This window comes from Acipenser ruthenus, chromosome 14 (assembly GCF_902713425.1).
Source record: "Acipenser ruthenus chromosome 14, fAciRut3.2 maternal haplotype, whole genome shotgun sequence".
NCBI lineage: Eukaryota > Metazoa > Chordata > Actinopteri > Acipenseriformes > Acipenseridae > Acipenser > Acipenser ruthenus.
In genome coordinates, this window is record NC_081202.1 from 26560062 (window position 1) to 26587339 (window position 27278).

The 27278-nt window shown below is 36.7% G+C and overlaps 2 protein-coding genes across 10 annotated transcripts; one reads left to right on the forward strand and one right to left on the reverse strand.

The window, feature by feature from the left end:
• The first annotated feature begins 115 nt into the window (after nt 1-115).
• LOC117420054 (electron transfer flavoprotein beta subunit lysine methyltransferase) lies at nt 116-15500 on the forward strand. Of its 4 annotated transcripts, XM_058986263.1 has the most exons (6): nt 116-886; nt 1381-1511; nt 1778-2108; nt 7796-7977; nt 10631-11080; nt 14422-15500. In XM_058986263.1, exons 1-4 carry the CDS (start codon nt 573-575, stop codon nt 7809-7811), a joined length of 792 nt encoding a protein of 263 aa, XP_058842246.1. In that variant the 5' UTR covers nt 116-572; the 3' UTR covers nt 7812-7977; nt 10631-11080; nt 14422-15500. The 4 variants fall into 4 exon arrangements, with proteins under 4 accessions (XP_058842246.1, XP_058842245.1, XP_058842247.1 ...); XM_058986262.1 differs by lacking the exon at nt 14422-15500 and having other exon boundaries at nt 10631-11679; XM_058986264.1 differs by lacking the exon at nt 14422-15500 and having other exon boundaries at nt 10874-11679.
• Nucleotides 2283-26376, reverse strand: amn1 (antagonist of mitotic exit network 1 homolog (S. cerevisiae)). Of its 6 annotated transcripts, none has more exons than XM_058986261.1 (7): nt 26291-26376; nt 20051-20183; nt 19163-19307; nt 18229-18446; nt 5073-5129; nt 3323-3434; nt 2283-3057 (listed from the first exon to the last, which is right to left on the reverse strand). In XM_058986261.1, exons 2-7 carry the CDS (start codon nt 20090-20092, stop codon nt 2984-2986), a joined length of 648 nt encoding a protein of 215 aa, XP_058842244.1. In that variant the 5' UTR covers nt 20093-20183; nt 26291-26376; the 3' UTR covers nt 2283-2983. The 6 variants fall into 6 exon arrangements, with proteins under 6 accessions (XP_058842244.1, XP_033889449.1, XP_058842243.1 ...); XM_034033558.3 differs by lacking the exon at nt 26291-26376 and adding an exon at nt 20915-21010; XM_058986260.1 differs by lacking the exon at nt 26291-26376 and adding an exon at nt 20881-20946.
• Between the last annotated feature and the right edge of the window lie 902 nt (nt 26377-27278).

The window sequence follows — 27278 nt, forward strand, 5'->3', positions numbered from 1 at the left end:
TCAAACTGCATTGCAGCCATTGGAGTATAATGTACACTGTGGATACTATGATACAGTAGAAATGACAGATAGCCAGAACCAAAATCTGTAGCGTTTTTGCGCGGGGGAAGGATGACACAGCAGGACCGCCGTGGAAGTGAGAGGAGCAGAAAACACATTGGCACCTACGTTGTTAATGTATTTTACATTAGTTTTTTTAGAGGTTGTTTGTTTTTTTGTTTTTTAAAAAACATCCAACTAATTCTAGCAAACTAGAAGGGTTGTGAATCGTATCAATGTATACAGCTTGAGAGTCTACTACTAGAATCCGTGGGAATTGTCGCCTTTCAAACTTACTTCCTCTGATTTGAGGTCCAAAAGGGAATCCTACGAATATCTTTAAAAATATCAGTGAAGATTAAGAATAAACCAGAGACTTTTTACTAAGTAAAACGTCTTATTTTATTTATTTTCTGGTTAAAGTTGCGTTTCTTAGTTTCAGCCCAGTAAGGGTTGTACGTGGAGTTGTGTACCTGCGACTATGGGACGTAGTTTCTTAACAATATAGCACACATACTTAAATTGACTCTGCAATGGACAAGATGTTTGTGATTCGATGCAAGACCTATTTATCCTGCGTCAGTCACTTTCCCATTGGTAACACTGGGAAATTGAAGCGCATTCTGTCTCCCATAGGATACCGTTGTAAAAGCACTTTGTCATCAGAAGATAACATAAAAAAGTTTATTATAGAAAACACAGAGGTGGTAGGGGATCATATAACCCCAGAAATCAGGCTGAGACTGTTTACCCCTAACTGCCGATTCTGGTATGCAAGACCAGAACTGTGGCCATTTAGTGACCCTTACTGGGCGATCTACTGGCCTGGTGGACAAGCTCTTGCTAGGTACTGTATGGGTTTCGTTTCCATTTTGGCATCGGAATTACAAAGACATTTTTACAAGTATATTTTGTGCATAAACAGTAATAGATAGTAGTTGTATCATTTAATATTAAATAGTTATTTTAGGCAAAAAATATTAACCTTACTCATAAGGCTAAAATATGATTACATGTATGAATAAGCAATCTACAGAAAATATTGCTGAGTAGGAAAAAACTTTTTTTTCTAGAAAATATCAAAAGCCTGTTTTGAGATGCTTTTTAGGGAGTTATATTAGTTAAACTTTTTTTTTTGTAGTAACTAGGTAGTAAACGCTTTGCGAGTTGGGTCCAAGATTTAAAAATCTTACAAAAACCATGTAGCATGTAATCATACATGTATTTAATTCAGCCTTGAAGTTTTTCTTTTCTGTGTGTAAGGGGGTTGTGTGAAATGCTTTATTTATAAAACTGCTGTTATTTTCCACACTTCCTATATAGCTATCACTTTTTTTCCAGGTACCTGCTAGATAATCCAGGTGTTACAAAGGATAAGAAAGTGTTGGACCTTGGAAGTGGCTGTGGAGCCTCATCCATAGCAGCCAGACTCAGTGGTGCCTCACAGGTTCTTGCCAATGACATAGACCCAGGTACACCGCATAGGGGAAAAACAAGTACTGAATCGGTGAAAAAAATCTGTTAGTTCAACACTGATTCAAGATATATTTTTACACCTTTGGAAATGACTGGCTTGCTGTCTGAAAACTGGCAATTTGGTGGAGTTAGCTGTTGGGGATTACGAGCCTGCTCTTTTATGTACTGTTTTTAGAGGTTGGTTTTCCTTAACTGTTTCAAGTACTAGGCCCAATTCTATAATAAGAGTAGTCTAAATTGGTACTATTTTGCTTTCTTTCAGTTGCAACCATAGCCACCACTCTGAACTGTGAGCTGAATGGCACAAAACCTTTCCCAGTAGTATCCAAGAACCTGATTGGGACCAAACCAGAGAACTGGGAGCTTATTCTGCTGGGAGATATGTTTTATGAGGAGCAGCTTGCAGATAGACTGCACTCTTGGCTGAGGGAATGCATCAGGACTCATCACACACAGGTGCTTATCGGGGACCCTGGAAGAGCCCACTTTGAAGGACACACAATCCGAAAGCATCTGCAAAAGCTAGCAGACTACCAGCTTCCTGATTCTGTCAGGGAGCAGAATTATGGTCTGACAACCAGCACTGTCTGGAGGTACCAGCCACTGGCTTAATCTTTTAATAATTGTGTATTTGCAGGACTGTATTTTAATACAATACAGTATTGAAAATCCCTTGTTGTCCCTAATGATGCTGTAAAACATCGTTCTTTATATTGTAAAGATTACAGGACAGGGGATGCTGAACTGTTTTGATAAAAACAATCAAATAAGAAGGGGTTCCATTTTAATTTAGCAAGCCATCATACAATAAGGTTTTACATTTGGCTGATGGAAGTCAAAGTTACAGGTTAAAAAATAAACTTATGTTCAGATATCTTTCCCACACATAATCATCTTTTTTTTTTTAAACAACACAGCTTTCTGAGACATACATGGACATATACAAAACATTATCTATGGAAAGATAATGCATTCATGCAATTAACAGACCAGAATGGTTTTCAAAGTGTTGCACGTTTATAGAAGTACTAGCAATTGTATTTTTGGATCTAAAGCTTGACAGACCTGCTACGCTATGAATGGGTGTTGGCAAATTACTGTGAAGCACTGTGTAGGTATCATTGAACTTTGCTGACCCTGTGAGCATGCAAATATTTATCACATAAAATGCCCTTGAGAAATGTGTCCACTGCTTCAGAGGGTTAAACAATGTTAGGATTCAAAATGTAGCACTTGTTCTACTGGATACAGTCAAACAATTGTGTGGCGTTTTGTAAAGATATAGAACATAAAAAAGTGTACCATAAATCTGAAGACATTCTTGGAATTAAAGTTTTGGTTGGCATCCAACAATAAGAATGGTTTCCACAAAAAGAAAGTTAAACATTACTCCTGAACATACGCAGCTAATAAATACAGATATAAAAATAACTCATTCCCTAGCAATGGGAAAATAGTGCTTTTCTGTTTAGTATACAGTCCATGTCAACTGTGCCAGTTTATTTTGCCTGACTAGCTGCTCCAGGGCTTCTCTTGCACGATCTATAAAAGAAAGAAATGGTTAGTTTATTTTCTGTTTTTTCTGTTTTTTTTTTTTTTTTTTAAATAACATGTTTGGGAATAAAGTAATTAATTGATTTCTAGTATAAAAAAGCAACAACATCCTGTAAGATTCTAAGGGTTTTGCCCAATGATCATAGAGAATAAGCAACACGTCACACAAAGATGCAAAGTTAACAGTCTTTATTATTTACAAAGATGCAAAGATCCTATCCAGTGACTGAGACATTTATATGTTTTAACCAACCTGTAACCAGTGGACATCCATGGAAAAGTAAGATTCTTATATTAGGACAACAGGTCACAACAGCCTCCACAGCTTCATCTGTCAGACAGACACAGCGAGCCATGTCAATCTCCTGTGCATCAAGCAGAAGTCATTAAATACAGGAACAAGTTTTGATTTCTGTACATTGGTAGCTGCCGCTGTATGTCCGGAGCTGCCAGCAGTGCCATTGTTGACCAACTTGACTATGACAAGCTAACCTATTTAGAGTTTGAAAATGTTCCCCACATGTCTGTATTGTAGTTTTGTGAAAAAGAACACTTGAGTATCCTAAACTGATGTGAGCCACACCACCTTTGAGATTTACCATTACATATTGTAGGTTTAGAGATGAACTAAGAAAGGCTTAATATTATTGATGGAGACTGAATTTATCAGACGTAAGTTGTCTTCAAAGGAAAATAGATTTTGTCTGCGTAGCATGCAGACTCTGGGGTTTATGAAAAGAACCAAGTTGCGATTTGATATTTAAGGTGAATGGGAAGTGAGAGTATCTGTCTGAAGAGGGTAAATTTGGTTGAACTAAATTTATACTATTCTTTCAATAATGGGAATTTTCATGGGGAACTACATATTACATGGCAGTGGGTACATTTCACGGAAATCGTGAAATCCATGATAAAGAAATACAGCCTTAGCTATGGTATTTGATCAATGATTGGTGTAAGTTCATTTACATGACATATTACCATTAGTGCAGGTATTTGGTGTCTTTTCACACATATTTATCACTGATCAGCTGTCTAGTTATGCTATAGTTAGCCTAGGGGCGTTATCAGCTTTCAATTCAAAGACACCCTTTCACATCCTTTCCCATCCCTTCGGAAGGACGAGAGTAACAGCTTTTCTGTCGAACTCAGTATACATACAGAAGAGTTTTACCTGAGCAGTCTGAGGTTTAAGATCTGCTACAATGTAAACAGAATAATAAAGGATCCTATAATACTAATATGCCACAATTGTATTTTATTTAACGTGCCCGTCCATATGGACAAGATGACAGTATTTAGGTATGTAGGAAGTTACTAAAATAAAGTAATACAATTCTTTAACAAACATATCTTTATCAGTGTCTTTGGTAATACCAGATTACTGTATTATTAAATTACCCATGTTCAACAGTAAAGTGGCTGGTACTGTAGTACAACACATGTGCAAATATCACACCACAGGAGTTTGTTCACTGCATGTATGAGAAGCCACAGAACTATAAATAACATAATTTGTGAAAGTAACTTTTAATGAACTTTGTTACTTTTAGTAACTGAAAAGTTAGATTTACCTCATGTTATTTACATAAGAGCTTTTACCTGAACTTGCTATTTGTAGACAAGTATACTGTATGTAGATAAGTTAAAGGTCTGATATTATTGATTATCTTTCATGCATAGTACATGTTTAAGATTTATTTCTGTATTTATTAAACTGCTGCTATTAATTTAACTTTCCTTGTGTCTTGCGTGGGTGTTCATAGTAAGACTTCAATCTCTCCGAACATAAATTATTTTTAAATTTGGAAACTACTCAGTTGTTCCTACAGTACATAGCCCTTGTTTTGCAGCATTATTTTAAAACTAAAGTTAATTAATAGAAAATCAGTTCAACAACATAAACACTTTCCAAACACTCTGCAGCATCCCCATCCAGCCCAAAATGGTGGAGTAAAAGGGCAAACATAAACCATGCAATAATATTTGTTCCACCAGTTTACCTTTAAGCTCTGAGAGCACACTCCAGTAACTAGTCCGATAACTCCTTCGTCTGTAACCTTTAAAAGAAAAAAATGACCTTGTATTATTACTCAGGATATTGCTTTTTTTTTTTTTTTTTTACACATATGGTATATAACCTAAATTACAGCCAAACTATAAGACATTATAAAAATGTCATGACATTAAACCAAGTTCTCAGAATAGATGAATCTTTCTATACTGAATGTGTCTGTTTGCAAGTATGCAGGGCATGACAAGTTCCAAGCATGGTAGCACAAAAACTAAGAGGTGCTATTCTTTCAGTGAAAAGTGTAAAGGTTTCAGCTGATACTTTGAAAGCGTAGAATTGAGTAATTTCCAATCTGAAATATTATTTAGGTTCAGAGAGAGAGAGATCGAGGACTTACTATGAACTTCCACATTAGACACAATGAAAGTTCTATTAATAGCAGCAGTTTATTGAATATGAAAGAACAGAAATCTCAAAAGTCAGAAATAAAAGATAACCAATAGTATCAAACCTTCAATCTAACCTATCTAAATATACTTGTCTACAGATAGCAAGTTTACTTAAAATCTCTTCATGTAAATAACTCAAGGTAGTCTGACTTTTCAGTTACTTATCAAGATTCATTAAAAGTTACTCTTCATAGGTTATGTAACTATAATTCAAATACTCTAGTTATGTTTCATGTGGAGAATGAAACATAACTAGAGTAATTTGCCACCTGGTTGTGGAACTTGGGTTGTTGAATTGCTGTATTAAGTCCTCTCTGAGAGGATGCTTCAATCCCCAAAGGCGTCATTCTATTCTTTAATTCTTCAACCACAACTGCGGTCCAACACGGTATTTTGGTTATTTTTCAATACAGCAGATATAGACGTGTTTGTCTGAACTCTCTTCGGCTTGGTTTACATGCAAAATCGACTCTACAGTCATGATTGTGTGATGTTGTCAGGCGAATACATGATGAAACAGCAAAAGGATGTCCTTATGGCACCGTGACTTTAAGGGCAGGGTCAAACGCTTTCTCACGATAAAAAACAGCTGTAGCAACCCATGTAAACCGAAGCAGGAATCGTGCTTGTGGCTCACGAGATTTCAGCAGTCAAGATCCCGTTCTGATTTAATCTCCATCAGAAAGGCCGTACAAGAAAATTAAACACATGTATACATGAATAAAACTGAATAGAGTTTAACATTTTCTAAAAATGTTAAATACAGAGTAAAGACAATAGCTATGTTATGTTATGGCGGTACATGTTTTAAAATATTTGGTACGCTCTATACACATCCAAAAAACATAAGTGCATTTAAGAATCATGAACAAACCCTGGTATTTGTAAGATGATAGGTGCAGGCAACATGTACCTTAAATTAAGAAACTCCTTTGTTATATATGTTTCCGATGTGTTATTTTACTGAAAATGATGCTCCAGGTGTTATGTTTTTTTATTTTTATTTTTTTATTGCATGTGGGAGGCACAGATCATCAAAAATCAGGTTTTGAACCTTAGGTGTCAATAATTACACTACTAAAATATCCTAATTTGCATTATGCATTATTTCTTTAAATGATTTTATAAAAGGTTTATTGTTGAGCTCTCATTAAATAGAAGTTATTTATATCCAAAATAACAACATTTTTAATGAAATACTCCCTGGTATTGTTAATGTCACAATATGATAAGGCCGCACCGCAGTTTGTGTTAAAAATGTCCATACTTTAAGTTATACATACTTTAAATTTATAATCCAGTATTTTACAACCATCAAAGTTATTTTTTTTCATTTTAAATTGCGTCTTTGTAATATTGACTTGATGCTTGGATCTGTTTACCTCGGTATATTACACATTGGAGTCCCACATTGTTACATTGGCAGGTTTGTAACACCAGGGTGGTGTTATTTTGGGTAGGTGTTTAAAGGTGGTACACCTTCTACTGTGCTTGCCCTGGGTATGTGCAAATGATTTAAGCTCAGAAAACAAGGCAACGCCCATCTGAACGGGGGATAATGTACTGAGTTGTTCCCTTAAAGTTATTTTTAATGTAATTTTTCACTATTCAGCAAATGTATGTGACTAACGGATGATCAACCAATTTGGGTTAAATTGTAAACATACAGGATTTGGGGGCTGAACTATAGTTTGTCTTGTTCGTAGTGATTTATGCAGTAGTCAGTCAAAGCATGGACAGCGTCCCATTTTTTGACATTACACGGGTTACGTTTTGGTACACATACCACATTCTGATGATATACCATTTACTGGCCCTATGCCAGAGCCACAAAAATAAAGATGGTAAAAAAGGAGAAGAGTTATGTTTGTATTTGAATAATAACAATAGTATATTGTAATGTATTGTCTGTTTAAAATTCCCAACGGGTTATAAATGGTACTTTGTCATGTATTATGATGAAAGAAAACATTTCTTTTATAAAAAATAAAAACATAACACCTGAAGCATCATTTTCAGTAAAATAACAAAGGAGTTTCTTAATTTAAGGTACATGTTGCCTGCACCTATCATCTCACAAATACCAGGGTTTGTTCATGATTCTTAAATGCACTTAAAGTAAAAATAATGTTTTTTGGATGTGTATAAAGTGTACCACATATTTTAAAACATGTACCGCCATAACATAACTTCAAAATAAAGATAAACTTGAACAAACTATTGTTACCAAGTATTGGAGACTGACTCACATTTCTTTTTCAAGTTTGGCACAATATTAACCAGTCCTGAGGAAAGATGTAGGCGGGTTCACCAGACTGCTCCCCCCGAAGAAAAGGGACCTACCCTCCCTCATTTCAGAAAGATCTTTGGCCGGAGCAGGAGTCTCTCTAAAAGCTGTTCCGTGCAGTTTTTCAGGACAGCTAAATGCACTTGTTTTGAAAAACGGTAAGCTTTATTCTTTAGTAAAATGCTATACTTTACTTACAGCTATTGTCTTTACACTGTATTTAATGCTTTTAGAAAAATGTTAAACTCTCTATTCTGCTTAGTTATTTTTATTTTGTTTTATTAATTTATACATGTTTAACATTTTCTTGCAGTTGCTTGTTTCAGGGTAAAAAGTATTCTCTCATTTGTTAATGCGCATGCTGACTTTTAAAATTACTTAATTTAATTTTAGCGGTTTTAAATTTTATTTGCTTCAGGATGAAAAATGTTCTCTCATTATAGCTTTCTTTAAAAACATGATTAAATAGTTTTAGTTTGTAGAACTGTATCCATGTTTTAATCTTAACAACAAAACTAATAAAGTCAATGGCCCACAAACGAAAGTAAACAATCTCCTTAAGTTAACGATAATGTATATTTCCCCAAATACCTACGAGCTATGGCTTGGGGACTTATTAACGTTAACTATTTTTATTTAGTTTTATTTCTGTAAGAAACCTAGTATAAAAACGTCTGCTAAATAATAATAATAATAATAATAAAAATAATAATAATAATAATTATTAAGGACCTCAACTAGAGCCGTAACCTATTTATAGATCACAGTAAAATATCCTATAGTACAGTACTTGAATAAGTAACGTTTTTCTTCTGTGAAGCGCTTTGGGGTTTAGTATCATTAAAGGTTTTTTGTTTTTGTTTTTTTTCATTATTATTTTTAATGTTTTCATGTTGCTGATGTTCCCCGTCTTCAGAAGTGTATCCCTAAGTTTCTATGCGTTGCTATTTTATACATTTCAAACCACAACTTTTAATAGCCGACCCTATAATAGCTTATGGTTTATTTACTCAAGCGAAATATTAATCGAGTTTGACTGATCGGCTGAGAACCCTTTTAACGAATTCTCTCAGGGTCCTACACCCGGGAGGGGAGGGAGGGGTAGCTGCTTTCAAAATATTTGCTCAGAGCCTAGGAGCATTTTAAAATCACTTTCTCCAGGTTCCAAAGAGACATATATATTTACACACACATATAGTTTTAAATCTACACAGATAAAACCTGTTCATATTTGGAGTCAGGCAAATCAGTTTGTTGGTATAGGCCACAGTTTTTAAGCTGTTTGGATCTATAGAAAGGGCTATCAAGCAAAAGCGTTTTTTCATATTTATTTTTTATGTGGTTGCAGCCTTAATATTACCTATAGTAACAAGCCCTGATTTAATTTAACGTTATTTTATTTAAAACAGTCTTTTCTTCACATTTTTTACATATTTAATCTTTATACTAATGATTTCCATTACACGAGAGTAGATGTTAAAACTTCATGCTGATTTGAAATCGGCTCTCGCCAGGATAAGCACAGGCCATTCTGTCAGACTTTGACGAAAAACAGACAAAGCAACAAGACAAAGCAACTTTGGTTGAACTGTCAATCATGAGCTGTGAGCAAGGTCAGGGAGTGGCTCCAAGACGAGCTAACCAGTGTTTAGGCACGTTGCATTATGTTAAACACCACCTATGAATTCTACAATCCAATCAAGATGGGTTGGCGCTTAATTAAAAAAGACTGGGACAGGCAATGAAAGTAAGTGGTTCTGAGGTCTGAAATGAAATGGAAGCTGAACTGCTCTGAAGAAAGTTTCTTAAGCTTGGAGAAAGCAATGTGAAAGTGTGCTGCAGTTATGGGAGCTTCAATGGTCTGAAGACTGGCTAAAATCATGTTCTGAGAAGGCTCAAATCAGCTTTGAAGAGAGGACTGCTCTTTGCTCTATGAGAGACTGAACCAGTAAACAAAACATTTTCAAAGCAAAAATAGTGACAATGAATGCAGGGTTTTCAAAATAAGCAGGCGATCGGCACAATCCACTGCCTAATACTATATTTGTACTGGCTACTTTATTAAAAATATTAAGATTATTTTCGGGTATTATTCAGTCCATTTTTTGTCGTACTATTGTACTGTAAGGTGCTCTATAGTACATAATAGCTATACATATGCACCAAGTGTATTCCTTTGTTGTGATATTGTAACAATATGTACCCAGGTGCTTGTGAGGGATATTGGGGGTTCATGTATACAGGCTGTACACCTTTAAAAAGAAAGGCGTGATGCGATATCAGCTGAACACTTGTCAGCTGACATACAAATGCTTAAATGCAGAGGTGCTGGATTATTACACTGCGGTTTCATGCAACAGTTATGATCGTTATCAAACATGTGTGAGTACGGTTGTGAAAAAAAAATGGTTAAAATGAACAGTTGCTTTAAAAAAATGTAGAAAAGCGAAAAACAAAAATAGACATGCATAAACAAAATGCCCTGAAAACTTAACATAAAGAAAACAATTTAAATGAAACAATAAACTCAATAATGAAGCTAAAAAAGAAGTGAAAAGGTTACCGTGTTTTTTTTGTTTTTGTGAATTCCAATAAACCTACGTTATCTTTCCCCAGTCAAATCATAGAATGCCTAAATAAGCATGGTAATTTAATATAATAAAAAACAGTAATGAAAAAGAAAATGTAGAACATAAAAAAGAGCAACCAGATATAGTCAACGAAAGACAACACGTTATTCAAATCCTTTGTCATATTATATATTTAAGGTAAGGTATATATCTAAAATAATCTCACTTTTTCCATTAAAAGTGCTCCCGGCTATAATGTTCTGCTGCCCAGCTGTACAGAATTCCTGGGGAGAACCCTGACACTGCACTGATCTGAAAGCGGGTCTGTTTCTATGTCGCTGCACAAAACGAACTGAAGCATAGCCAGCAGCTAAGGTCATGTACTAGCTGTACAGAAAAATTGCAACGAGAACACTTTTACAAACTACATAACATTTAAATTGCAATGTGTTCTTCGAACTGTGAGTTTACGTCTGATCAACAGAACTATTTCCAGTCGGAAACCTTCTGACAAGTCGAAGATAACGTTGCAAGACTAATGGAAATCAACAAGCTACTTCCTTTGAAAAGAACTATTGTTTGCTGAGAGACGACACAACACAATGCCTACGACAAGAATGACCGTCTCTGTTACTTTTGGTGAACTTCAGATCCAGAGAAAGAAGCTGCAGATTGACTTTGTTGAAAATCAGTAAGTATTCAACATATCAAATATTAAAAAAATTATGACTCAAGAAATTAACTGTAGCTAATGCTATCAAGTTAGTGGATAAAATGTTCTAGGAATAGAATAATAGTTCCTGTTTTAGAGTGTGTAAAAAAATTTGTTTGTTGAAATGTGCAACTCAAAGGGGGTGCCTCATAAATGCAGAGAATTTGATCATTGCCCCATTTGTGAGTTAATTTGAATATAGAATCAATTGAGTGATAACATATTGTTTAGTTTGGTAGATCACGTCTAAACTAAAATAACACAGTAAAACTAATTTGATAATAGTTATTGGAATGCTGGATTCCATTCTGAATGGGAAGTTGAATGAATTCTCGTGCATTTGATATGAAACATGATCAATTACAATGAGAAACGAGTATTGAAAATACTAATGCAAAGTAGACAGTTCGTGTGATCAGCCATAATTAATATTAGTATATTAACCATGTATGCTACTAATGTTGTGGTCGTTGTAATCGTTTGACTAAGAAATCAATGAACTGTATACTATTCACAAATATCTCTAACCAATAGCCTTTCCTTTCTGTAATACTGGATTAGTTGTGCACCTTTTTTATTCTTAAATAAAATATTGTTTTATATTTCTGACATGTTGTGTGAATGTCGATTATTGTCAAGGAAATCAGAGTTCTACATGATCCCGAACTTGAATAAGGTATATCTCATTTCTCACATTTTGACATCCCTGAGTGGGCGACTAGAGACTAATTTATACGTAAATAAATTGTATACCTAATTCACTACACTCAAATCAGGATTCAACTGCAGAAGCTGAGTTCAAATTCTCAGGAGCTCAGTTGAGGATCGGAGGTTGGAAAAAAGAACCCTTTGGTGCTGTTTGATTAAGGTTTTTATGTCCAATTTTTCAGCTACCTACCCACCTTTCATGATGTCACCACAACCCCCCTGCTCATGCACTGGCTTTCCTGAGCTAACCTCAGTATAAGCATAACATCTTCCAGGGGAACAAACTGTACAACTGCTCTTTTTAAATAGGCCCTGTCTTTGCTGGCACTTGTCGCAACTACAATCTGGGTGTCTTGGAGACGCTAGTTTATTCCTGGAATTTATTACTCTCAAACCAAACCTTTTGGATTCCCCTGCAGGAGTTATGGAAAGTCCCGTACTTATCCATCTCAGTCTGCTCACATAAATACACTAATCTGGGCACACCACGGACCATTTTAATGTCTGTAACATAATATGGACTTGCCTCCATGTCTGCCACTTTCCACACCTCTGTACTGTAATCAGAGTCAGTGGGTATTTGCAACAACAGATTAGACAAGGAGCCTACCTGAACACCAGTATTTATTTTATGTAATCTCCACACCGAGCCAGGCTCAAGTGTTTTGATCACTGTGACAAAAAGGTACTGCATCAGTTATCATGTTTGCCTCATTACTGTGCACCAGCACGTCCAGAGCTCGCCTGACATGAGGCACCCACCTAGTTCCCTTCACCCATGTGGGAATATGCATAGCCTGAACACCAAGATCTGTAGCCACCGACTTCAACTCTCTGTGACTCTTGCAAGAAAAGTGGTCTTTCTTGTATATGAAGTCCTTCATTTCAATAACGGTTGTAGCAAGATGACATTTTTTTAAGCTTTCCAATACTGCCAATTCAAGCCTGTGGAGCATACACCAAAAATGTGACTGGCTTTCTCTTTGAATTTAGCTGTACATGTTAACAGACGCGCCATTGGCAGTAAATGCCACCATTTTTTCCATCAAGCTAACAGTACCTTTGCCCAACGATGAAAAAAGCCTCTTCTATGGAACTAAAAATGCCATCCGCATGTGCATGTATTATAGCTTGCAGTCCGACAAATTTGTTTACAGCTTGGCCATCGGCATTAACAAATCTTGCACACACCACTTCATTCTCAGTAATGCCCTTGTCCGTGCCCCCATCAGCCAGTACAAATATGTAACGTTGTTTCAAAATTATTTCTTCAGTGTCTCTTTCCAGTGATTCTGCGATTGTCAAAATAAACTGCGCATTTCACATCATGTAGTTCATGCTGATAGGTACCGTTTTTCTTCTGCATTTTCAGCCACGGTACAAATGTAATAAATGCCTCTTAATTTTTGGCTTATTGTGTTAAATTTTGCTTTTAGGCCAGCAAGTGTTCTGTCATCAATTGTGGTGGCAGCTTTCTTGACTGCTTTTATTACAAGACCTTGCTGTTGCTCCCCATCCCCCACAATTAAGATATGATCGCAGAGACAAATTTTGGTCTAAATACAACACCAGTTGACAGTTGGTCCAGTATTCTGTGTTACCAAACTCAACTGATAAATAAACTGGAGTTTTGCCCTGCTATTTATCAGACCTTCTCTCTACTTTGTGCGTCACAAGGCTCAATTAAACCTAAAACATCTGGCTTTTTAGACAGCCCTTATCTCTAAAATTAATAACATATTTTCTAATGCCAGGCTACTCCTTAAAATGAATAATATGCAATATCAGGCTTTTTCCTATTTTTCTAAGCCAAGAATATATGAGGTAATCTCCAATACTAGTAACATATTTCTCTGGTACCATGGAGTTCTATCATTTGTTAAAATAAAAGATTACACTGTGTAGCAATTATTATTTTTTTTTTTTGTTCCTGGGTAGTAAGTGTTATTTCCTAATTGCTTATGCCTCAAAAGTATAGAAAATGGCTATTATTCCCCACAAACTTTGCTTTTGTGACCAGGACAGTGATATTTTGAAATTTACCTATTTTCCAGAACATTCCAGATAGATTCAGTGCTGAGTAAACTTGGGAGTAACTTCTAGAACTTTCTAGAACTTTCCAGTAATATAAATAGTAGTATAAATACAGGGGCCTTAAGCCCACCAGTTCAGTTTAGTTCCAGCTGCCTAAGTGGATACATATCTGCATTTTTCTGAGATGGCATCAAGAGGCTGCAAGCATCCGGCAGACGCATTTTGCTATGTCTGCGGTCAATTTATCAAGACAAGAGCGAAAAAGTACTCAGTGGAAGCATCTGCTAAGATGTGTGAGGCCTACAAGGCATATTTCGGCATGCCTGTCGGGGATCAAGACAAACCCTGGGCACCTCATTTCACCTGCGAGCACTGCAAAAAAACTCTGGAAGGTAAGATGGACAATTGTTGCTCGTAATTTTATGTTATAAAATTTGTTAATTTTTAAAATTGTAAAAGTTTTTCATTTTAAAATGTTTTACAATTTTCAATGTTATTGAAAAAATATATCATATATGAAAAATGTTGCGAGAATCTCTTACACATTAGTCATGGGTGAAATAAATGTATTTTTGTAGGATGGTACAGAGGGGAAAAGAGCGCCATGAAGTTCGCTATCCCAAGAATTTGGCGGGAACCCACTGACCACTCAAGCAACTGCTACTTCTGCATGGTGGACCCTTCCAAACGTCGGACTGGCAAGAATGCACCTGCTATCGCGTATCTGGACCTTCCTTCATCCATCGCCCCGGTGCCACACTGCCATGAGCTCCCCATACCCATTCCTCCGGAGAGAGAGCAGCCGTCTTTAGAAGAGAGCAGCAAGTCAGAGAGCGAGGAAGACGTTGTAGATCCAGATGACAATTTCAGAGGTGGAGCTGAGGAGAGAAACCCATACTACCCCAACCAAAAAGACTACTCACTTCTAAATCTTTTGTAGTCATTTTTGTATTACTTTAGTATAAATACATGTTAATTTGGATTCATATGTTGTTTTTTTCTGACTTTATGTGAACGAAAAGACACAAATTCGCCCGTTTTCTCATTGGAAATAGGCAAATTTCAAAATATCACTGTCCTGGTCACAAAAGCAAAGTTTGTGGGGAATAATAGCCATTTTCTATACTTTTGAGGCATAAGCAATTAGGAAATAACACTTACTACCCAGGAACAAAAATTGTGTTACATAGTGTTATAAAGACGAGGAGCCCTGGATTTAGAGCACCTGTTATGTCAGTGAGTTCTGCCTTGGTTGTTAAAATATATTTTTCTGGTACCATGGAGCTCCATCACTCCCCTTAGATAAAAATAAACTGCCAACCTGTCTTAAGTTAAAGCAGCTGTGCATTTTAAAGCATCTTAAATGCATCCTTCTGGTACTACTGAAATACTAGTACATTTTCAGATAAGAATTAAAAGCGAGGGGCCTGTTTAGTTTAAGCTGCTTCTGCAGATAAGAAACTCAGCTACAAGCACATTCCAAGGTTATTGGATTAGGTCAGTATTTTATATTTTTGCTGAATCTTCTCATTTAGGCCAACACATTATTTCTACAATAATATTTCTGCTTGTTTTAGATTTCTAAACCAGCACAGAGTTTTACAATATTATAATATTATTACCCTGAACAGCTACTTTTAACAATGGTCTTCTAATCACAGCGTCCAGTTTACATCCAGGATATTAGATTGCTCCCAGCAGGTTTGAAAATCTTTGTCCGGTTTGACTCTCAATGGTTCTCTAAAAGCCACCACAGGATCTGGGATCCATCGCTGAGCATCGAAAGTGTGGGTGACAGTTTTAAACACCTGATACCTGCAAAAAAAACCCTGCAAGCCAGTCTCCCATCTTTGACTTCAAATTTTCCCAGGTGAGCCCACTTAACTGGGTGATCTACTTCCTATCCCATACATTCAATTTTCTTCACATTGTCTGGTTCAACATTCAAATGAGAAAATGATAATCCTTGCACATGCAATGCTTTACCATATAGGTACATGCAGGACATGATTTTGGTTCTGTTTGTGGCAGCCCAGTTCTACATTTCTGACATCCACACATTAAGTTGTCTTTTCCCTTTTTCAGAGAGTTTCCCACAGGGAGGAATGATTCTGGACTGATAACTATTATGTTCATGCATTTCAATTTGATCACACAGGGCTATTTTATTAGTTATTCCTTCCATCCAAAATGTGAGTTGGCCAGAATTCACAATTTTTATATCAATGGGTTCCCAAGCCTCATTATCATTTCCATCATTATTGGGGAACACCCCCCCCCCCCCCCTTCACTTCTGACATTTTAACATCTTTTGTTAAATAGACTCAAATTAAAACAATGTATATGACATTTTTGGTACAGACTAGAGCAGTGCTTCTCAAACTTTTTTGTTTGCGGACCACTTGAATTTTTTTTTTTATCTCGGCGGACCGCACAATAACAGTATAGATGACTGAAAAATAAGCACGTAAAAAAATCACTATAATACTAAGAAATACCGTAGACTTACCTTTCTTTGTTTTAATGCGATGGGTTGGCCTGTTTCTGTGAGCAAAGTTATTTTAAAATTGTTGTTGTAAAGAACAGTTCTAGTTTACTTTTCATTAACATGAATTTGTCAAGAGGGGAAAAAAACAGACCGTTTTATTTTTAAATTGATAATTTGAGCAGAAATGTATTTATATGAATTAATTATCTGTGAAGTTACAATACATCCACGGGTAACGCCACAGTCGGATGCTGCACACTGATTGGCTGTTGAGGATTTTTCACCCTACAGTTAAATAATACAATGAACGGCGGAACTTATTTTTCCTGAAGCACAGTTCAATTAATACATCAATACACAACATATTAAACTCGCAATAAATACACATTATTGTGAGAGGTCTTTTAAAGTTCTTAAAAATTAGTGACATTTTGTCACATTTTATCTTTTCGGATTTTTTCGCACATGACTGTACAATGGCTAATATTACAAGCAAAACCTCAGCTGAAAAAAATAAAATAAAAAATAGCAAGAGACACAATGATTTCACAAGTCAACAACTTAATGAAATTGAAGAAAACCAAAAATATTGGGCAGCTGGTGTTTTTATTGATTTGACTAAACAAAGAAATGGTAATTGACTTAAAAACAGTTTATCTTGAAAATGTAAACGGTCTGTTACGAGAATTCTATGCTTCAGTGCACAATTCGGCTGGTCAAGACAGTACTCAGTTGTGTTATGTTAGCCTCCGTGCTGGTCTCAATTGCTCTGTCAACAGTGCTGACATAAACCGCAATGATTGCCTGTTAGTGACGAAGCATTAAAAATGCCAACAATGTATTTTTGCATTGGCTTCTCCGGGTCAGTGGTAGTAATGTGTGGATAGTGAACTCCCTCCTTTTCCTAGTCCTTGCCTCCTTTTCTGTATCTTTTCATTATCAACAAAAATACATGATTGGCATTTTTAAGTACTTGGTCAATAACAAGGCTAACATTGCGGGTTATGTCAGCTCTGTTTATGGAGCAATTGAGACCAGCAGGGAGGCTTCATTCATTTAAATTAATTACAATAAATGGAAATGTTGAAAACCTCCAGTTTAATGTTTACAACAAATAGAACCTTGTTTGAGGGACTATTTTTTTTCTCCAAAGTGGAAGGATATATAATAAAATTGTTTGTTAAGGAAAAAAAAAAAAAAAGCAACACTTTTTTTTATTGTATCTGTGCGTTGTGTTGCATTAACTAACATACGGCTTTGTTGGTTGAACCCAACTACAGCTATATGTTAATGCAACACAACGCACATCCTGTTGTGTGTTACCCCTTACTTTTACAAGCTGCTGTGTTGAGTGCATGTGAGCGCAACACATGAAAACTCCCAAGTAAAGAATACATTTTAGACACTCCAAAGCTATATATGACAGAGAGTTTAGAACTTTTTTTTAAACTTGGAGATATTCTCCATGTATGCATTTTCTTTCTGCTTCTGTAGTTGAGTTTGCAATGGGATCTATATACTATGCTGCTGCTTCCTTTCCGTAATTATGTAACCTTTCCACGGACCACCTGAAGGGAGCTGGCGGACCACACATTAAGAACCACTGGACTAGAGTATCATAACTTTGTATGGAATCTATAGATTTTTTCCCCCTGTAAATCAGCTGCAGCAAGGGATAGCTAAACGATTAAGCTAAGACTGTACTAGGACTATGCTGTGCTAAAATGAGCTTTAACAATACGTTAAGGTACGTGCATAACAATTTCTCTTCAGTTTTCAAGTAGCCTAAAATTGCATTTACATGTAGTTAACCAAATAAAAAAGACAAAGCTATTTATATATGTGTGTGTATCATACCACTAAATTAGGTGGTCTGTATCATATAGATGAGCCTCACCTGTGTTACTGAGAAGTTGATGCTGTTCAAGAAGCTGCAGTTTTGACCCAGAGCCAGTAGAGAGGCGTCTGTGATTGCAGAGCAGCCACTGATGGTCAAAATGCGCAGTAGTCTGCAGTTGTGTGCAAGGGCTAGGATTCCTTCATCTGAAACACTGCAGCACCTCCACAGAGCAATCTCACACAGATAGGGGCACGCCAGAGCCATCGCTTTAATTCCTGTGTGGAGGGCAGGACATCTCAACAAATTTAGACAGCCAAATTTAGTGGCTGTCTTGTCCCTTACAAACATTTTGATAGCTTTCTAATATTAATCATATGCATATTCATGTGACTATGATATCATCCAAAATGATTTAACTACTAAATCACAGTGAATTAATTAAAGTATATGTTCTTACTTTACAAAAACCTTTACTACAGGTCTTAGCTAATTACATGATCTGTGTTGCAACTGTTATTATTGCCAAAATAATTAAAATATTGGCAACATGGTGAGAATTATGAATATGTATTTTTATAATGAACAGTAGGTAGTAAACTAATAATGTCAAAATGTTTATTATTATTGTATTAGGTACATGCTAAACCTATTCAAATAAAATATAAGTAGAGTAAAATATTTATAGCGCTTATCCTAATAGAGGGAGATCTCCAGGCAGTATGTACGTTGAATGGCTTTATATACATGGAGAGCAGGACAGAAATGAAGATAGGCTTCTTTCCCCTTCAGTAACTATGAGTTATATTGAGCTACTAGGCCAACCTCAGTTGGAGACCAAATCGTGGAAACATTTGTTGTACAATACAATTCTTTAAATATAGGTTATTATGGGTGAAACAGAAGTATATCTAACTTACCCTAAAACAATACAGACAGAAACACAATAGTGGATACAGGACATCAAGGCTGAACCTTTTGGCAAGCAACATACCTTCTGAAGAAATATTAAAACAGTTTTCTTTTCTGCAGTTTAAAACGATTTCCTTCAGTTGTCTGCAGTTACTCAGTTGCTTCAGAGCACTGTCTGACACTTTACAGTCCTGGAGGTCCAGCTTCTGGAGTCCAGAATGTAACATCTGAAAGTAAACGTACTGTGTTTATTGTATTTCCAACATTAACATCATTTGTATTTTTTCATGTTGGGTTTTACTAGTTTCATTTTTAAATTTGTAATTCTTATAATTCCCTGGAATAAAATATTACAGCCAATTAGTAAAATGTAAAACACAGTGAGTTTAGGGTTCCCACCTTTGATTTACAAAAATCTGGGACACCAGAGTCATTTCGTACGAAAATAAATAAATAAATCCTATACTTTTTGACATTTAATGTCCCAGGAAGTCTTACAGATTTCCCAGGACAGCTGCCTCAAAAAGAGAAAAATCCAGACAAAACCAGAACGGGTGGCAACCCTAAGTGAGTTACAGGACTCCAGTACTGAGAAATACTGGGTATACCTTTCCAGTAAATACCCTCCCTCAACCATTTTTCAAGATTTCTTTCTTGTGCATTGTTTTTTGTTATACCGCTCTCCCCCCCTTTAACTAAGACCAATGTGAACCGAGACCAATGTGAACCGTCCTAGACCATCACAACGTTACATATTCACAATCAGAGCAGAATGGATGTTGGCTTTCTAGCCAACATAATTGAACTGCACCCAAAGTTTCACAGCAATTCAGAGGGGAATACAGTTAAATTTGATTTGAAACATTTGCAGTAGCAGTATATTTTCCCAATTCCCAAAATTATAAAAATGATTAATCCATAGATTCAATTGCTAAATTGTAGTACATTGATAAATAATATTAAACTTTACCTGACTGATATTTGTGTCGGTAACAGTGCCATGACTGCTCATTATTTTGAGCAAGTTGTCCTTGATATTAGGTGGTAACGTCTTTATATCGGTATGGTACTTGGACGTGTAGTTTGCTAAACAGGATATGCACCTATACACAAAAACCAAACACATTGATTAAAGTTATGTTACACTCAGATGATATGGGCCTACACCATATCATTTGTAATGTAAGATTTCAATTCAAAGTGCATAACCGGTATCTAATGCAGAAGTTACTGTAGTACTGGGGAGGTGGAGATAAGGGTCTTACCGGCTATACAATACATGCTTTGTACTGGTCACGAATTACACAGCCCACTTTAAACGAAAATGAAGAGACTGGATGGGAAGTGACATGGAAGCGTGAATTAGCAAAACTCCCTACTGCAAAATACCGTAATAATTATTGAGAAATAATGCAATATTATCACGTAATAATAACGCAATCTTGTTTTATTTTCTTTGTGGCGTAATAAGCTTCTGTATACAAATACTAACTCACCTTCGCCGGTGTTTAAATTTGCACGGGGCATACGCATATATTGGTTGAATATTAACCCTAGGTTTAGAGACAGTCATAGGGGAAACCTATGTTTAGTATTTAAAAAAGTGCTTAATAAGGGCCGTTTTTTTGCCCGGGATCTAAGAAAATGCGTGTCCAAATCTGAGTCCGGTCAACATCCAAAACATTATATCCTCCTACAGCCCCACATTGTCACATGTGCATATCCAATCCTTTTTTTAACAAAAAAGCGACGCATAAAGACTGACACCATGATATAAATTTAAATTGAGCACAAACATACTTATCATCTAGCCATAAAATCCGTACCCACTTACAGATTTAACAGCGACTGAGAGGCAGGCATCTTTAATCGTTGCTTGTTTTGGTTCTGTAGCGACGCTAGGGAGTGTTTAAAAACCCATTACTGATATTCTACAGTATAATTCATAGAGTGAGGAAATTAATTTATGTAAAACAATACTACGTGTTACCTTAGTGAACATCATAAATTTAAACATTAGACGTGTAATTACTGTTTTTTCGTTGTTTCGTTGTTTTTTCGCTGTAACGCCAGATTTTTCGTTTTACATTATTTTTTTAATTGTACATTACACCCTTTGTTCTACAACGGCGCACAAGGGGCGGGACAAGCGGGATTATGGGAATTGTATTTTTTCTAAAAACAAGTACTCTGCTGTGCATGCTGCACAATGATAAAATAATTGTATATAAGCATCGTTCAGCATGGTTTTTATTGTTTGTTTTGGTGTTTTTTTTAATATACAATACCATTTACAATGATTTCCATTACACGAGAGTAGATGTTAAAACTTCATGCTGATTTGAACTCGGCTCTCGCCAAGATAAGCACCAACTAAGACGTAGCTTTACAGTAAACTAATGTGATCCATGTGTGTCTCCATCCATTTACGTTTCCTTCCATATGATGATGTAGATATCCTTACAGTACAGTACGTGCCTCATGTGAGATAGGGAGCCTGTGTATTCAAAAACTGGCTTATTTTAAAAACTGTTTTTCTGACTTTTTGCCAAGACTTTGAAATTTGAAAACAAAACCTCTTGAGAGAGATTTCAAAAATTCCAACACACGTTTAATCATTCAGATTTCAACCTGTGATTCAAACTTTATTATTCCTAGACATTACTTTTTTTTTTTTTTTTTTAATGTCAGTGCGTTGCTTATCAAGTTTGAAAATCCAACTCCCAAGTCCGGTGATTTTAGTATGTGTTAGCTTATAGTTTATATGTATGATTCCTATGTTTATGGATTAAAACAATCATTTCATCTGCTCCATCCTGCAACTACTGCAAGTTGTTTTATACCATTAGAATAATTTTATTCCAATCATAACGATGCCTTTCCACTTGCCTAAAAAATAGACCCTTTTATTCTTATTACCGATTACAGATTAACAAGTTTTCATCCCAGTCACAACAGTATTTTGTATGTGTGTGCATGCAAGGACATTATTTTAAGATCAGCAAATATGCGCCGCTTGTTTTTTTTATTTTAATTTTATAAAACTTCTGTTGTTATATGCCCATTTAGCCTTAACCTTTGTGTTCTACTTGTATAAATGCTATAGGAGTATTTTTCAAAACCATATTGGAAATGCAACTATGTCCTTGATAAGTTTTCGAAAGAAGCCCTGGAACTTCATACCACTGTCCTAAAATGTATCATCCTGATTTAAAAGAGAGTGAAATTACTGCAGATCAATCAATATAAGACCCCCTTGTCTTGTCTGTGTTCTAGTAGGATTAGGATGTTCTAGGCGGTAAAATTCCTTTTGGGTGAAGTGAAGAGTCATGGAGGGGTTGTTATCTAGGGCTGGTGCTGGCTTATAAGCTTTATCTCTATACTGCTGATAGGAGATACACAATACACAGGAATCTCTCTGCACCATATTTTGAAGCAAGAGCAAATGCGAGGAAGCTGAACAAAAAAAAAAAAAAGAAAAAAAAAGCCTCATGCAATGAAAATGGTAGTGTTTGTTTTAATTTGTAATTTTACATTAAAAGAACAGAATTGGGGTGGGGGACTGTGGCAGGGCAGCGCCACAACCCAAGCTGTTACTGGCAGGAAGAGAGACTCAGAAGAAAGAAGCTGCAGGGTAAGCGCTGTTGCGCACATTTAATTACAAATACTGTACAGACAAAAAACACATTAACAAAATAAAAGACACAAGGGCCAAAATAGCAGGTCTACAAAAAGTCACACACAGGACAAACAGCACAGCAACACACACCTTCTCCAACGCCAACATTAATTTCACTAACACCCGTGATTCCCCTTCTTATACACCTGTGGCTGGAGCCTCATCAACTATTAATCATTCAATTATGGCTCCAGCCACATTCTCACATGTTTTCTCCTCACACACACCTACCAACCTTATACTGGCAGGGCTTCTGCCCTGCCACATGGGCACTAAATGAAATTCACAAAGCTGCACACATTAGCAAAATGTAATCATTTTGTTCACAATACCCTACTACACTCAGGCAATTTCTGCCTGTTTTTGACTGTTGTTACATTTGTGCTCATATCTCTATAAGTATAAATGTTATAAGTAAATGCCACACATGAAATGAAAGTGCAAACTGGGCTTTCAAAATACAAAAGTTACCCAGGCTAGCAAGCACCGTAGTTATCACAGATATTAAAAAGAAAACACAAAAAATCTAAATAGTTTTTTTTTAACAACACCATACATTATTTATTTTTGAAAATGTTTTACATTAGCCAGCTCCATTCCAGCAATGGATATTGCAACTTTTACATACTATAATGATGAGCCGATCTGAAGCGGAAGCCAAGGTCTGCTGTAGTTATTAGCAATTAACAGTAGAGGACAGGATCTGCAGAAAGGTGCAGAGATTTGAGGAAGTAAGCGATGGAGTGCTTTCAGAGTGTGCAGTGGACTGCCGTAGAGAGCAGAGATCTGCTGTATGCAGTGGATTTTGGTCTTTGAGTATGAAGGCGGTTTAGCTGGAGCCGGAGATGGGTCTGGCTTTGGGCAGGGATGAAGAATGCATAGATCTGAGGCTGCTGCAAAACCTATTGATTTGATCAGGAGCAGTCTATAAGTGTATTGTCTATTGCGGGGTAGGAAGACACTTTGACTGAAACGTTGATTGTAGGACATGGTTTCCATATCTGACTGACGGCTTTGTTGAATAAAGTGATGACTATGAAGCAAGAAGCCAGAAGATTGCAATACTGAGGCTCAGACTCGCAGTGCCTGTTGAAGCTGCCTGGTCACCATGGCAACTTACCACTCCCAGTAGTCACTCAATGAGGCGTTGCCATGGTGACCAGGCAGCTTCAACAGGCACTGCGACCACTGTCACTGGTCTGTGAGGTGCCAGTGGAAATGAGTTGCTGTAGTAAAGTTTGTAATGGGCTGGATAGGTCTTTAAAACGTTGGACATACCTGGTGGTGGTCCAGGACAGGATCTTCTGGTGGATAGGTCTTTAAAACGTTGGACATTCAGTACCTGGTGGCGGTCCAGGACAGGATCTTCTGGTGGAACAATAAATTGTGCTGGCTCTGTGGGAGCGGGTGCTGAGCGGGGGAGGGGCACCTGATTGCAGGCGAGGAGTGGAGACAAATACAGTGGGCAGTCTGTTTTTAAAAACCCATTACTTTCTAATACAGCCGCACTGCTGCAGAACACTGAACAAAACTTTGCTGACAATGGGGATGTCAATATCTTGTCGACTGAGCTTTAAAAGTTTTAATGGAGGTCCAGTCTGTCTAATGAAGACGCGGATAAAGTTGAGTAATGGAGCTGTGCTTTGAACTGCGCTGTAAAGACTAACATTGGAGCTCCTGCAGCCAAATAGAGAAGCTGAATGATGAGAAGAATCACCTGAGTAGGTAGAAAAATAGTTGAATACTGAGCCTTGGGGGACACCCAGTACGTGCGCTCGCAAGAAGTAGGAAGAGACACAGGCAAGAGCAGTGCCGGAGAGTCCCAGGTCAGCAAGGGAGGACTTAAATGTGCTTTAAAAATCTAGCCTTCCAGGAGCCTTGCCAGATGTAAATTATGACATTACGTTTGAGGTTGTGGGTTTCAATATATTGATCAATCTAGAAATCAGCATCTCCTTCTTAGTAATGAGGTAAGTGGTTGTCAGAGGAGGAAAGCAACCCAAATTAAATTATATTCTTTTTCACCTTGCTGTATATCAGATTAGTTTGAGCCATGCCAGTCCCTAATGAGTTAAGGACACCAGTAATGGACAAGAAACCAGCGTGGGAAAACATTAACATATTTAAACTGCTTACAGCAGACTTGTAGTCGAGTCCTTAAACCTCGAATCCGAGTCATCAGGGTCCGAGTTCAAGTCTGTGGACGTTGTTTTTCACGTTGATAGAAGCCGTGATCCAGACTATAGAGCCGGTGTAATGTTAGAAAGTGGTACATTATCAGAATGTGGTATGCATACCAAAACTTCATTTGTCTAATGTCAGAAAGTGGTGATTTTGGTACAGACGTAATCAATTGCGATCTGATGGGTGTTTTCCTGTTGTCAAAAAGAGGTACATTTACCATAAACTAAACTGCAAACTTAAACTGGAAACAGACAATTAATTTCTCTAAAAAGAAAAAAACAATTCACGAGAAGTCCCCCGCAAAGTTGCACAAGTAAAAGAAATGTACAAGCCCTGATGTATTGCAAATGATAAATATTTGCATACTATTTTCTTAACGGTAAAAAATGATAAATTGCATTAAAAATAATTTAAAAGACTGGAAAATATGATAAAGATGTAAAAGACAGAAAACAGCATAACATATTGCGCTTCCCTGCTTTCATAGTGGAAGTTGTTTACGATGCAACCCAACTTGCTTCCAATTTCGTATTCTCATTATGATTGGCTGCAAAGACAACAGGGATAACCAGAGACAGGATAATATTTTGTTGGGTGGGTTTTTATTGTGCACAGTTCTAGTAACTGTAATATTACTTCTGTAATAAAAAATAAAAAGGACTCGTTGTTAATATCGCCGAGTCACAGAGCCTGAATGTTCGAGTCCAAGTCCAAGTCACATGAGGTCAAGTCCAAGTCGCAAATGCAACTTCAGTCCTATAAGTCTGGCTTACAGTAACAGTCATTATCTCCAAGTAGATTCATATTTGAACGTTGGTGGTGTCATATTTTCACTTTTCACGTTCTTTTTATTGTATTATTTGCTCTGCACACACTCTTAACTCAGGGGAGACGTTGAGGAGGACAGAGAGGTTTAAAACTCCTAGTGGTTTATGTTCGAGCACTGGACGAGCGGTGTGTCCTTGAAACCTTTACTTGATCAAGAAAATCACGCACTCATTTATTTGAAGTTTTACGAATCAGAGCAACATCAGCGCTCCTTCGGATTATTAAAATGCGTTTAATATTGGTTTAGTAGTTTGCGCATACCACCAAAACCCCAAAACATGTAACAATAATTAGCAATCCTAAGTTTATTACAAGCTCAGCATTAATACTTCAATAACATAATACAATTATATGTATTTAGTGCAGCCCTTGGGCCAGCTAAGCACAAAGCCTACAAGCACCCACTGCTATGTTTTAGCACATTCAATATAACACTCTCAATACCAAAACATAGTTTCAAAACCTCATAGCAAAACAACCAATACATGCAAGATATAACATTACCATTAATATGCTTACCTCCTATTACAAGGGAGAGTAGCGTGAACAAAAGAGAAGAACTTGTCTTGTGGAGATCTGCAAAGGATGGACCACGTGGCTCTGTCGAGCTGAGTCTTGATTGTGGTGGTCTCAATGCGATCTGCCCTGGGTTCTTATAGGATTTTTGTCCCATTGAAAGCAATGGGAAGCCCCAATTAAATCCAATCATTAATCTATATGGACAGTTCTTATCTTTTGGCAAACAGTAATCTCTAAAGAATTCAACCAACTCTTCAGACTCAATTGGAGTCATATGCCAACAAATCAACACTGGCCCATGACCTTATCCACTAATTCTTGGCCCCCTCCTTCATCTGAAAAGTTAGGTGAAGCAGAGTTCACAAAATCCTTGCTACCTTGATTCACTACTTAATATGTGTGCATTATAAAAGGAGTGGTGTTTAAATATATGCAACACCAACAGTTGTATCATAATATACTATAATAACTATTTTACTGAGCTGTAAAGCTGTAATGTTTTTCTCCTATGGGCCCCTGGTAGCCTGAACTTAATTGACATCCAGATGACCCTGTATTTTTCAGCTATACACATACTGGCTAAATCCAGTTTGTTGGAGACACCTCTTTCCTTGCTAAGTTTAGTAGTGATGGATGTTTCTATAAGTCTCCTTACACCTGTGTCATGCGTGCCTCTTCTGCCCTTCAACTAGTTATTTTAATTAGGTGTTAAGACCATCCATTCTAACTCCCTTTTTTTCTGCAGTCCTGGGAATAATTCCGGCCCCTGATACTGTAAGCCCTCTAATAAGAGAATTCCTGCTTCCCAACGCCAAGGGGGCCTCCTTGTACCAAGCACTGATCTCTCCAAGGGCAGGCTGGTATAGAGCTCAAGAAGACAGGTCACATGGAGTTTACTCTTCTAATCTAATTCTAATCTTCTGCTTTTATTTGTCATTATTTATTCAATCCTTTTATTTTGTATGTTAACCACAACTTCTTTTTATGT

What these genes read in the sequence shown, in the direction of transcription:
- LOC117420054 (XM_034033560.3), top strand. Translation starts at nt 573, where the DNA reads ATGGACAAGATGTTTGTGATTCGATGCAAGACCTATTTATCCTGCGTC. An exon ending in GGTGGACAAGCTCTTGCTAG is followed by an intron (nt 887 to 1,380) that starts GTACTGTATGGG and finishes CTTTTTTTCCAG; the next exon opens with GTACCTGCTAGATAATCCAG. An exon ending in TGCCAATGACATAGACCCAG is followed by an intron (nt 1,512 to 1,777) that starts GTACACCGCATA and finishes GCTTTCTTTCAG; the next exon opens with TTGCAACCATAGCCACCACT.
- amn1 (XM_034033557.3), bottom strand. Translation starts at nt 20,653, where the DNA reads ATGACTGTCTCTAAACCTAGGGTTAATATTCAACCAATATATGCGTAT. An exon ending in AAATTTAAACACCGGCGAAG is followed by an intron (nt 20,184 to 20,576) that starts GTGAGTTAGTAT and finishes TTTTGTGTATAG; the next exon opens with GTGCATATCCTGTTTAGCAA. An exon ending in CCGACACAAATATCAGTCAG is followed by an intron (nt 19,308 to 20,050) that starts GTAAAGTTTAAT and finishes GTTTACTTTCAG; the next exon opens with ATGTTACATTCTGGACTCCA.